The sequence below is a fragment of the Pinus tabuliformis genome, chromosome J, assembly GCF_031772625.1.
Source record: "Pinus tabuliformis cultivar Carrire ecotype Pingquan chromosome J, CPIR1, whole genome shotgun sequence".
NCBI classification, from domain to species: Eukaryota; Viridiplantae; Streptophyta; class Pinopsida; order Pinales; family Pinaceae; genus Pinus; species Pinus tabuliformis.
In genome coordinates this window covers 753433554-753444921 of record NC_142295.1, presented here as the reverse complement: position 1 = coordinate 753444921, position 11368 = coordinate 753433554, and the positions used below count along the sequence as shown (strand labels likewise).

Genomic DNA, 11368 nt, shown 5'->3' with positions numbered 1-11368 from the left:
TGGTAACATTTCCAAATACTTAATATCAGTGTATGAATTCTCATGTTTTGGCTCAAAAATGTAATGCTTAAATGCAGTAATATACAAGCAATTTTAAAATACATTGGAAGTTGAGCAGTTCATATACTGAAAAAAACTTGATTCCCTAAACAGAAACTTTTCAGAAATGTGAAATAATCAGCACAATTAAGATCACTCCTCTATTTCTTCATCTTTGTTGTGCTATTCTAAACTATAACTGTAAAAATAAATTATACGCACCATAAGATTTTAACCGTTGTTTCCAGTCATTTGCTCTTGAATCTTCTGGTTCTTCAGAACCAATATTCATTATATCTAGGAATTCTTAATTTTTTTTTATCAATGTGCATGACGTTCAAGAAAATACTAAGTACTTTGAATAGGAGTTGTCGATTGCCCTTTTTTCTTCGTATAGTTACTATTTTATAATTACAGGTAGCCATAACTTGGCCTATAAATTCACATATTCAAAGTGAAAGTGCTATGCAGTCATATACACAGGAATTTCAATTTTTGTTTACAATAGATGGGTTGCTCAGAGCTTTACATCCGAAAAACAAGTGATCTTCCAAAGGAACTTTCCATGCAAGTAAACTAACCACTGACTGGCACACACACAAAGTAGGCAATAAGAAACCTCTTCAGAAGAAAGGCTTGGAAGTGAACGTCAAAGCCTGTCAGCTAGCTGAGGGAAACGGTCCAACAGTGAAGTCACAGCTTTGATAGCAACCTGCCCATACATTAGAGTAAGGAATCAGGATGAAAGATTAGATCACAGTAGCTATCATTGTTTGCTAATCTGTTTAAAAAGTACTTCAGTACAAGGAATGGATTAAAATCTGATATACCAATGCCATATCGCCAGGCTTTGTGGCAGGTTCAACACTATCTCTGCCATAGCTGTAAACACGAACTCTATTTGAGAATTATGTTGCAATTTTTCTTTTCAATCAAGATATCTAATGAAAACACAACAGACAGTAGGTAATGCCTAAAAGAGCTTCTGGAACAAAGATTAAAATTCCTAGCATATAAACAACATATTGAACTGCTGATGCATCAAGCTTTAAATAGGGTAGAAACAAGCATAGGTCAGGCTCACATAATCTGTTGTTTTCCATTAAATATCTCACAGCGATAAAAGCTGCATCCCCGGCTAAATGGAAAAGGTTTTCCTCTCCACTCTGAAAGCAAGAAAACAGGTGAAATGTAGTTAACCGCAACTATGCAAAGATTGTTCCTAATAGGTTTCCTAGGTAAAGTTACATGCTTAAAAAATTAGGGATAAAATAAAATGAAGATTGAATAGATAGAACTCTGATGTTCAAAAGTTTTTTTTTTCATATAAACAAGCAGAGGCATGACTCAAGTTCCTCATATATGTAGAAAATGGCAGGAAGAGGATACCTACCTAGGTGCCATGTTACTCCGACAGCAGTTGAATCTTGACTGGTAATATCATCAATGACAAATTGTAAGTCTGTACTCGTAGCATCAGTGAACTTCTTGAAAAATTCAATAATAACCTGCAACATAAAATGTCTAATCCTGAAAGACAAAACCAAGAGTGCACAAGAAAGCTAAAGATAAAGCTATGAAAACCCAACACCAAGAAACTAGAGGGTCTCCAAAACTACCGGTACTAAAAGACAGACCAGCAAGCCTGAAAATGCTCTTGAATTGCTGAAAGAAACTGCAGTATTGAACTAAAGATGATCTTAGGCAGTTTCTTGTATCGGCAGCCCTACCATTCACCATAATTATTCATAAATTATAAAAGATAGAACTGGTATGTCTGTCGGGAAGCAGGCTGTGGTGCAGTGGCAACTTGCAGGTTGCAGCACATTGCATAAATAGCCCAGGTACTGTTACCAGCAAAGCAAGCTCCACAGTTCTCACAACAAAGACCTGGTGGAAGTTAGCAAAATTTGATGGCTCACGGTTGCATTTGTTTCATAAAGTGATAAGACCAGATTCAAGTCCTTGGTGATTTTGATGGAATAGGTACCCCGTGACCATGGCATTTAAGCTAAAGGTAGAGTTCACTTCGTTAAAACATAGGACCATTTATTGTTACCAAACAAGAAAAAATATATAGGATTATGTTTTTGGAGATATTATGAAACCAAAACTAATAGCCAAGAAATGAGATTCCAAGGAGAACCCTTCTAAGCTTTCTGTTCCTGAGATATCATTAAAACAGAAGAACCAAAATGAGATCCCAATTGAAATTCTACTAAGCTTTCTGTTTCTGAGTTATCCTTAACATAGAAAGCCCAATACAAGTGATTTAATCACTCTACAATGATCAAGAACAAATTGTTAGGATATGACATTCAAACAGCACCGCTGAAAACACGCAGATGTTTGAGCAGTTTAACTCCTAATTCTTAGAGGATGATCACATGGAGAGCTAGAAGGGAGGCTAATCCTCTCAAAACTAAAATAGGTCTCCAAGGGTAAGACTAAGCACTTAAGGTAGTTGACTATATTGGGAGCAAGCCAGAGTCTTCAAACGAAATTTGTAATATGTTTTGACTTGCACTTAAGCCTAAAACCAGGGGATGCCTTTCTACGTTGTACATTAGTTCTTGTGGATTAATTTCAAAATTCAGTGTGAAATGAAAAGACAAAGTTGAAATTTTTAGCACAGGCAGCATTAATAAACCTCCCAACTATGTCTCAAAAAATACATTTTTTAGAGCCCTTAACTGGCCTTTCATATGAAGAACCTAGAATTCTTGCTGGAGCTAAAAATAATTTCAGAATCTCTCTTTTCAAATTTTTGTTTAGCAAATATACAGTACCAACGGTGTGGCTAAGTATATTTTATTTTTAGTTGTATAGACTGAAGGTTCAAATGCATTCTCCATTCTTCATAGGCCTGCATTCTAGCATGCCTTCGTAGACACGCAAAAGCTTTTATTGCAGGTGTGTTGCTTTTTATGTGTTATAAGAGTGCAAATTTCACAAACTTCAAAGTTCAAACGGACAGTACAGTTTAATTCATTTGAAAAGATAGAATGCATGAAGAACACAAACTCTGTTTCTAAAGTACTCTTGCTGCTGGGGCTATTTTCATAATATCATGACTATTTAGAAACTTGGGTGAGTTTTCTGGAGATGGTTATTCTCATTCATGCTCTGAAAACCCTCAGCTATAACAAGCTGAGAGACAAATCAATCTTCCCCTCCATAAGTGACTTATGCATCCAGATTCCAGAGGATGGAATTTGATCAATAGGGTTATGTACTCCTCAGTGAGTAGTCACAAGCCATACATGTCCCACTGCACAAGACACCACATTTCTCGGGAAATGATGACTGATACAGGACAATGCTCCGTAGCATCTAGCTTAATTTTATTTTACCATACACTACATGTAAATTTCAAAAGAATCCTCAGCTAGTAAAGGCTAATAAAAAACTTTGCTTTCACACATGACTTACTGAACCAGAAAATGGAATTCATAAAAAATGTGACAGGTTCCTGTAGCATGTTTTTGTATTCATTAGCACTCCGTGCATTTGATCAAGTTTAACTGTCATATATTATTTTATTTTCCAAAACATGTGAATTCTATATATGGCCATAATGGTCTGACAAGGTCCGCCACTGATCAGTAACTGTTAACTAGTAAATATGGCATGGATACCCAGAACAGAACCAATAGAATATCGTATTGAAAATCTACACTCTAGAGAATGTGTATCCAAATAATAGAATAATCAAATAAGATGAAGTATTCAAAGTAAACGCAAAATAGGAGAAGAATTCTTGATTGCATACATCTCTCATGGTAGCCTTCCAAGTCCAGATCCAATCTAAAAGGGCATGGACAGGTATGGTTAGGGTTTTGAGATGAACCCATGGTATCTGAGTGAGAAATGATATTCAAAAACACCTTCAAACAATGAAGCATATCTTTGTAAGAAGATAACAAAGAGAACAATGCATTGTGGGTATGCAATGTGCATGTTGTGCATGTCATAGACTAAAGCCTCACTAATAAATAGGTTTAAGATTTATCCCTAAGACCCCAAATGGCGGGACTGCAATAACCATTAAAGTGGCAGTCATAAATGAAGAACTGATCGAGCAGTCCCATCAGTCCAATAATCCACTCAAGTTGGGTTTACATTAAATATTCTCACATCCTACTTTAAAGTTTAAACACAACTTAGAGGATTTATGAACATAGCATTATCTCAGCAGATATTTATAAACTCATTTGCCCTACAACTATTGTATCAAAAGATGATCTAATCCTTATGTTTCTCTAGAAACGTGTCTTTGAACTTTGAAGTACGTAGTTACAACAAAGTTAGGGCCTTCACTCATACATGCATACATATATACATGCTAAATCCAATAGATTGGATTATAACGAGAAAGGTTTGAGAGAAGCAATGGCATTCAGAGTTTTCAGGTCAGGTCAAACCTATTGTGTTCAGAGGCCTAGGTTCTATTTTCCTCTTCTAAAGTACATAGCTATGATAACCTTTGCGCTACTTTGAATTGGTCAGCAAACTGTGCCTAGTTCAGTTACCAATAAATCTCTAAACTTGCCTTATAATACTGCAATCTAGTAAGGAATACTCTAATAGTTAAGTAGAATAAGTTTCACTAGATTGAACTAAATTTTGGCAGGTGTAAATTAGTTCTCAAGCTACTTCAAACAAATCTAGTACTAACATCACTAGTAGTTTTGGTGTCATGCCTTGTGGGCCTTCTCTAATTTATGGTTGTTGTTATCAGCCTATTTTGCTCCCTAGAGTCAGTACTCATGAGTCCTTTTACTGTTGACCACTTGTCTGAGATTTGACCTTTCTTTTGACCTAGTTTTGTCCACAGTCATTGGGCCCCAGTGTCTAACAGAGTGACCCTAGCCTTAGAGTCGCATGGTGCACCCTAGCATAATAGAGACAGGGGTCGAAGTTTTTCAATTAAGTCCCTGCAACCCTAGCTCATGTTCTAGAGGCTTACTTTCCCTAGGAGATCAATTTGAAGCCACATGGTATCTTATCCCTTCAAGTTGGCTTGGGTGCATTATTAGAGAAGCTTCCTAACTTCTCTTCACCCTAAGTGTCTACATTCATCCTCCTTGGAAGTCCTTTGGGTCTTTATATACCGTCCACCCTTGAGGGTCAAGCTAGTTCCAGAGTTAGAGAGTCATTCTGCTATTCTGATTCTGCGAGAGATTGTGAGCTATTTTGGTCTCAAGGTCATATTGCTTGGAGAAGGGGAGACTCTATCGGGATCTGGAGGAGAAGATCCATATGTGATGGTATAACACTCTTTGTATCTATTTCATTTTGTGATCAATATAAGTAAAGATTCCCTTCCATTAAATCTGTGTTTATAATCTATTGTTCATGTTGATTTTTTTGAGCTAACGGTCCTCTGTGGAAGTCCATTTGTGTGCTTTGTTTCATAGTGATTGTGTGCAGGATTCAGATCTATTGTAGAGGACATGATCTCTTGGTTGGAGCAAGATTTCTTTGCATCGGATCCAACACTCACCATCAACCTGCATGGATAATTGATTTGCTTGTATGGTTTAAGGATCTATTTGTTTGTACACTTCTTGTCACATTCCATATACTCCTTTGTCTGGTAGTCTTGTCAGGGCCAAGACTACGAAACAATAGCTCCTAGTAGCTGTGCAAACATAGCCATAGCAAAACTGGCGACTCCATTGGGGAGTCTGCCCTGTTTGTCTTTACATCTCGTCTCTTTCGCTTTGGAACTGATTTTTGTGGTCTTCCCAAATTTCTTTGTACAGTTGCGAGCTATTTTGAGTTATAAATCTTGTAATTCGACCTTGATTTCATTTTGTTTCTCGCGCCTTTTAAAAAACCAAATTTTCTTCCATAATTGCTACCACATAAGGGCTTACGAGCGATTATGCCAAAATCGTTGGGTGTATCATTTCTTCCCTGCGACTGTACCTTACAGAATTGCACTGTTCAGGTCTCCTTACCTGTGATTGTGCTGGAAATCTTAAGGTTTTCTGAGAGATCCTACAGGACTCTGTCTTTTTAATCAACTCTGTTCTTCAGCTTCTTTTCTAAGTCCAGATCTGTCACAAATCTAATCCATCTCTGTTTATTTGGGTTGGAATTGTTTGCTGGTCTTGTTAGGGCTTCTTGGCTAGCTGATTTGGTTTCAACTCCAACTCCCTTCTCTCTGAACTATTCTTGGCTTTCTGGATATGTTTGCTACTGTTGCTTTCAGTTGTGAAACATATCAAATTTAAGTGCACTCTTGTTGGTTCGTTTTGGATTCTTCCTTTGGTACTACTCTAGGGTTTTTCTTGGAGATTTAGTGTGCTTTGGTTGGGGCTATTGTCCTAAACAATTGGACCCAATTTTTCATATATGTTTAGTTGATCAAGTAACAGCCAAGATCTGCTTTTGATTCCAGTATTGCAACCATATTTGGCTTCATTTTCCTTGTCGCTTTTGATTGAGTGATTGCATTCTTTCTTGTGTGCTTACCTTTGTTTGCAAGAGGTGGTATTTCTTGTTTGTGGTTGTGCAAATTGTGACTTGAAAAGTTGATTTGGGTGTGTTTTGTCTGTTCCTTATTCAGATTCACATTTTGTCGCTCCCATTCAATCTTTCCTAGTCTTTCCTGCTATTAGGGTTTGGTTTTGACTGTGTAGAACATTGCCTCTCATTGAGACATTGTGCTACAACCCTAACTTGTTTGCATTGCCTCCCTCTTTCCACTTTTTGGCTTTCTTGTCAATTGCTTGAGAGTGTTTTTTTGACATTGATTCCGAGTTTTGATGCTTTCTGAGTGCTTTGTGTTCTAGCTTGGGTACGTTTTGACCTCTTTTTGGATTTTGTTTTTTGAATTGTCTTTTGGGTTTGGATTTTTATAAATTTGGGGATTTCATTTTAGGATAAGTGAGAGATGCATTTGGTATGCATTTGTTTGCTTTTGAAAAGTGAAAAGATTCTTGCCCCTTCTCTAGTTAGTTTTCATCGAATTGTAAAAAACAAAAATAAAAAGAGTGCATCTCTATGTAGCTGCATTTAGGGTTTTGATAACAGAAGTCCATCACACCTTCTGTGTTTCACACCACTACCCAACTGAGTAAACAACCACTAAAATAAACACTCTAATAATATTTATCAGATTTGTCTTTTATTTTTTCTAGTAGCACACCAACATTAGATTAGGCTAGGGTTTTGGAGCTAGGTGTGCGAAAACTACTCCAAGACCCACAAAATCAACTTGGCAGCTTGTGGTAGGGAGTGAAAATCCACTCTCGGCAGTGTGGTCTGGGAATCCCTTCTAACAAGAGGGTTAATCATGAGGTCACACATGGGGCTCTGCGAGGTGACATTCCCCATTTTGCTTAGTTTTAGGTGGTGAGTATTGCTCGGGGGTTGCACGTATTACAAACGGTCTCACTAGCACTGTTTGTGGCACTTGGGAGCCACTTGGGAGGACTATACCTCGATTTGAGGGATCTCTCAAGGGGGTTTCGGACTTTGGTTTCCTGTCCTTGCATGTGAAGCAAGTTGTCGACTGTCCCCCAGGACGTATTATTGTTAGTGGTGACCTTAGTGGCCATTTTTCTAGGGCTCATACACAGGTGACGAAGAGGGGCTCATCTTCTTTGTACCTGGAACATATATTAGTCATACGCCCCCAGTCCTCTCAGGGGGTAACCCACGGCTTATAAGGGTACATGGGCCGAGTTCGCGACTAAAGCGATTGGGAAGCAAGTCGCTAGTATAACTGTCCCACCGCCAGCTTCTTTGTTTTTGGTTTACATGTGACTACCTTTTAGAGCTTTTCTACTGTGTTTTGTTTGGTCTAAGTCAGTAGTTTGGCCATAGGGGTGTTTGTACTAACTTAATTTGGATAAAACACATTTATTCACCCTGGTTGAACCCAGTCACCATCAGTCACGTAGAATTCGAGGTCTACCTCCTGAGAGGTGAATTGTCGACTCCTACTAGTAGGGTGCCTGTCAGGACTCAAGACCTAGACCAACCTCTAGTTGTGGAATATATTCCTGGTCCTCCTAGTAGTGACTTGATATATATCAAGACACTTGCGGACGATTATGTCTCTCCTATTAATCCACCTTTGACAGACCCATTAGGACCAGAGTTATTGTGGTTGAATCCAAATGGTTTAACACATGCCTACGTCTATAGCCCTTTTTTTTCACCACCTATTGATGAGGTCAATTCTCCTTTACCCTTTGCATCTTCCGTTTTTGCTGCTATGACACGTTGCCACCACTGATTATGGAAAGATCTACACCTTCAACACCTCTCACATCCTCTTGGGGCATACCACCAATTGCTTATGTGACTCCCACAAATTTCCCTAGTGTCTTTGTGCCCATTTCTTCATCTATTCCGGCCATGGGAGAAAACCCTAGCCAGCCTATAGGATCGAAAATATTTACTCCTAGTTTTGCTCAGCCATGTGAATTATCCTCCCTTTGTTGGTGCTTATGTGAAAGGAGTCCCTTCTTTTTTTGTCGGGTACAACCCCACTAGCAACCATGTTCTTGGGGGTCCTTCACTCTCTAGGGGCACTTACCTTGGGGAGCAAACTCCTTTAACCATTCATACTAGCCTGTATCCTCAATATACTAAGATGAATTATAACCATGGTACATAGACTGTTACTCAGAACCAGGGTATGGGGGGGCCTCACAGTTGGTCAGGGGGTTCTTCCTCCTATGACCCATTCAGTCAACAACATAATCCTTTCCTATCTTCTCTTAATCTTTCAGATTTAGCTAAGCTGACGAATGACCCCATCCGTCATGATCCTTGGTGGCCACCCATGCCTGCAAAGTTGCCATCTGATATCCCTAAGTTTGAAAGGAAGCCTAGAGAGAACCCATTGACACATATCACCACCTACCATCTTTGGTGCTCATCAAACTCTTTGGTGGATGATTCGATCAAATTGTGTCTGTTCCAATGAACCCTGACTAGAGATGTTGCTAAATGGTATATTGAATTGGATACAACATCTTTCAATGATTTTTCTTCCTTGGCCAGGGCATTACCCATGAGGTGCAACATTGATTCTGACCTCTTGTCCAACTTTAAACAAGACAAGTCCACTCTAATTTCTGATCATATCCACAAGTGGCAACGACGCAAAAGATTGGTTCGAACCAAGCTCCCTAATGAGATTCTTCGTAAATGGTTCATTCGATCATTGTTACCTCCCATAGCCAAGGATGTGTCTATGTTCAGGGTTGTTACTGAGGAACAAGCTATTTTAGCTACCCAACAACTAGATTTGATTTACTCTCAGTCGGGCATGCTTTATGACGTAATTCCTAATGCTCCTCACCCTTCTACAGACCCACCCAAACCTACCCCGGGACCACACTCTGATGGTGTGATTGGTTCTGTATCTGATTTCGTGAGCCAACTTGCTGCCCAACTAGGGAAATTGTTTGTTAAATCGCAAGCCCCGGCAAGTGCGTCTGGCTCTAAAAAAGCACCCTCTTCCAAGCAACTTGTCGAGGTTCTCACGGTGAAGTCCACAGCACCCAAGAACACTCAGCAACCTGGTGGTAAAATAAACAAAAGAATAAACATGCTTAGGAGACTCAACCAAATCCATCTAATCAAGGTGGGGGCACAAGTGAACGATGTCGCAAGATCAAGTTCCCTTGTAATATTTGTCAAGGTGAGCATTTGACTCACGAGTGCCCTCGAATGGATGAAATCCACCAACTTCTTGCACCACCACCTACTACTCACCAGCCAACTGTCTTGACTCATCCATTCCCTGCACAGCCTCAACAACAAATGGTTGCCCAGGCTCCTCAACCTCCACAAGGGGGCAATGGGGGGCCAGATTTTCATCCTGCCAATAATGTGTTTTTCCTTATGTGCCAAGAGAAAGTTAATGTGACTATGTGTGATAAGTCTTATGGTACTCCTGAGTCGAGTTCTTCATCTAAGGACTCAACCACCCTAACTATTTTTACTGAACCTCTCACGCTAGATAAGCCTATGGAGCCCGTCTATCGCTCACCTAAGGGTGTCGTTCACAAGTCAACACATAATCCATCTGCACAGCCTGCCCAACACTACAATATTGTCAATGATTTAGCCCATGCTCCTTGTGCCCTGTCTGCCTTGGAGGTTTTGCAGAGCTACCCTCAGCAACGCAAAGCCTTGCTGACTGCAATCGGGGGGGGGTAGATCTCTCAAAGTCTAATCTCATTACTTTTAATGTTGATGCTCCTTGTTATAGGCTTTCCCACCAAATTTCCTTCCAGATTTGTGTGTGAATCTTTCATAAAAATATTCATCGCACTCTGGTGGATGAAGGCTCTTCTACCTGTGTTATGTTAGCATCATGCTGGAAAGCTCTCAGTTCGCCAGCACTCACTAAGTCTACTACCACTCTTCAGGCATTCGATGGACACCATTTTGTACCTCAGGGGGTTCTTCCTAAGTTTTCCATCGAGCTAGGGGGCAAGACTGCCTACATTGATGTTGAAGTCGTCGACGCTCCCTTGGACTATAACATACTCCTTGGTTGTAGTTGGTTTTATGCTATGTGCGTTGTCGTGTCTTCGGTATTTTGTGTTCTTTTCTTTCCCCATGAAGGCAAGATAGTCATGATCGATCAGTTGGACTATTGTGTGCCGTTGACCCAGCTTACCGCTATGAGGAATTTTATCCCACTTGTTGGAGATAACCCTAGGAGTTATGAGAGTGTTGGTGTGGGTTTATTCAAAAGCTCATCCCTTATTGGTGTCTTTCCTTTACCCCCACCTGACATTCCTTCTTCCTCTACCACTGTTCCCATGCACATGGTCTCTTCTGTCACTTGTGGACCCCATAGGTCTCCTAACCCTTGGGAGGTGTCTTCTTCTATAAATGTAGATCGGCATGGTGAGCATACATCGCCTTTAGTGGAAGAGATTGCCTCCTTGGCAGTCCCGTTAGTACCTCCTGACACTAGTCAAAAACTCCATCCCAATATGGAATATGATCAGGATCCTTTGCCCACACGGGTTGTCACTCCACCTCTTCCACATGACTCCCTTGATGACAAGCTTTCTCAACAAGTCATCTTGGATGTCATGGATTCGCCCATTCATATTCCTACGAATATTATGCCTCTTGATGCCTCCAGTCCCCCTGCTTTGGAAAAGGTAGATATTGGTAAACAAAATCTTGAATCGACCCAGGGGGCATCTCCTCGGCCCTCCTTGGAAGTGCCACCCTTGGACTGAGTCAAGTCTTGGGTTTCTAATGCTGAACTTGCCAATGAATTGTCCAACTCCTCTTTTCCTATCGACAAGTGTCTTGTACCCACTTTATGTCTTGA

General features: G+C 40.1%; 1 protein-coding gene across 1 annotated transcript in view; it reads right to left on the bottom strand.

The window, feature by feature from the left end:
* Nucleotides 1-392: 392 nt before the first annotated feature.
* LOC149228923 (uncharacterized) overlaps nt 393-11368 on the bottom strand; it is a 36942-nt gene continuing 25966 nt past the window's right edge. Inside the window, exons 2-5 of the mRNA XM_089378416.1 lie at nt 1433-1547; nt 1124-1205; nt 870-921; nt 393-751 (exon numbers count right to left, since the gene is read on the bottom strand). Of these exons, the coding sequence (XP_089234542.1) occupies nt 689-751; nt 870-921; nt 1124-1205; nt 1433-1547 (312 nt within the window). The 3' untranslated portion in view covers nt 393-688. The remainder of the gene's footprint in view (nt 752-869; nt 922-1123; nt 1206-1432; nt 1548-11368) is intronic.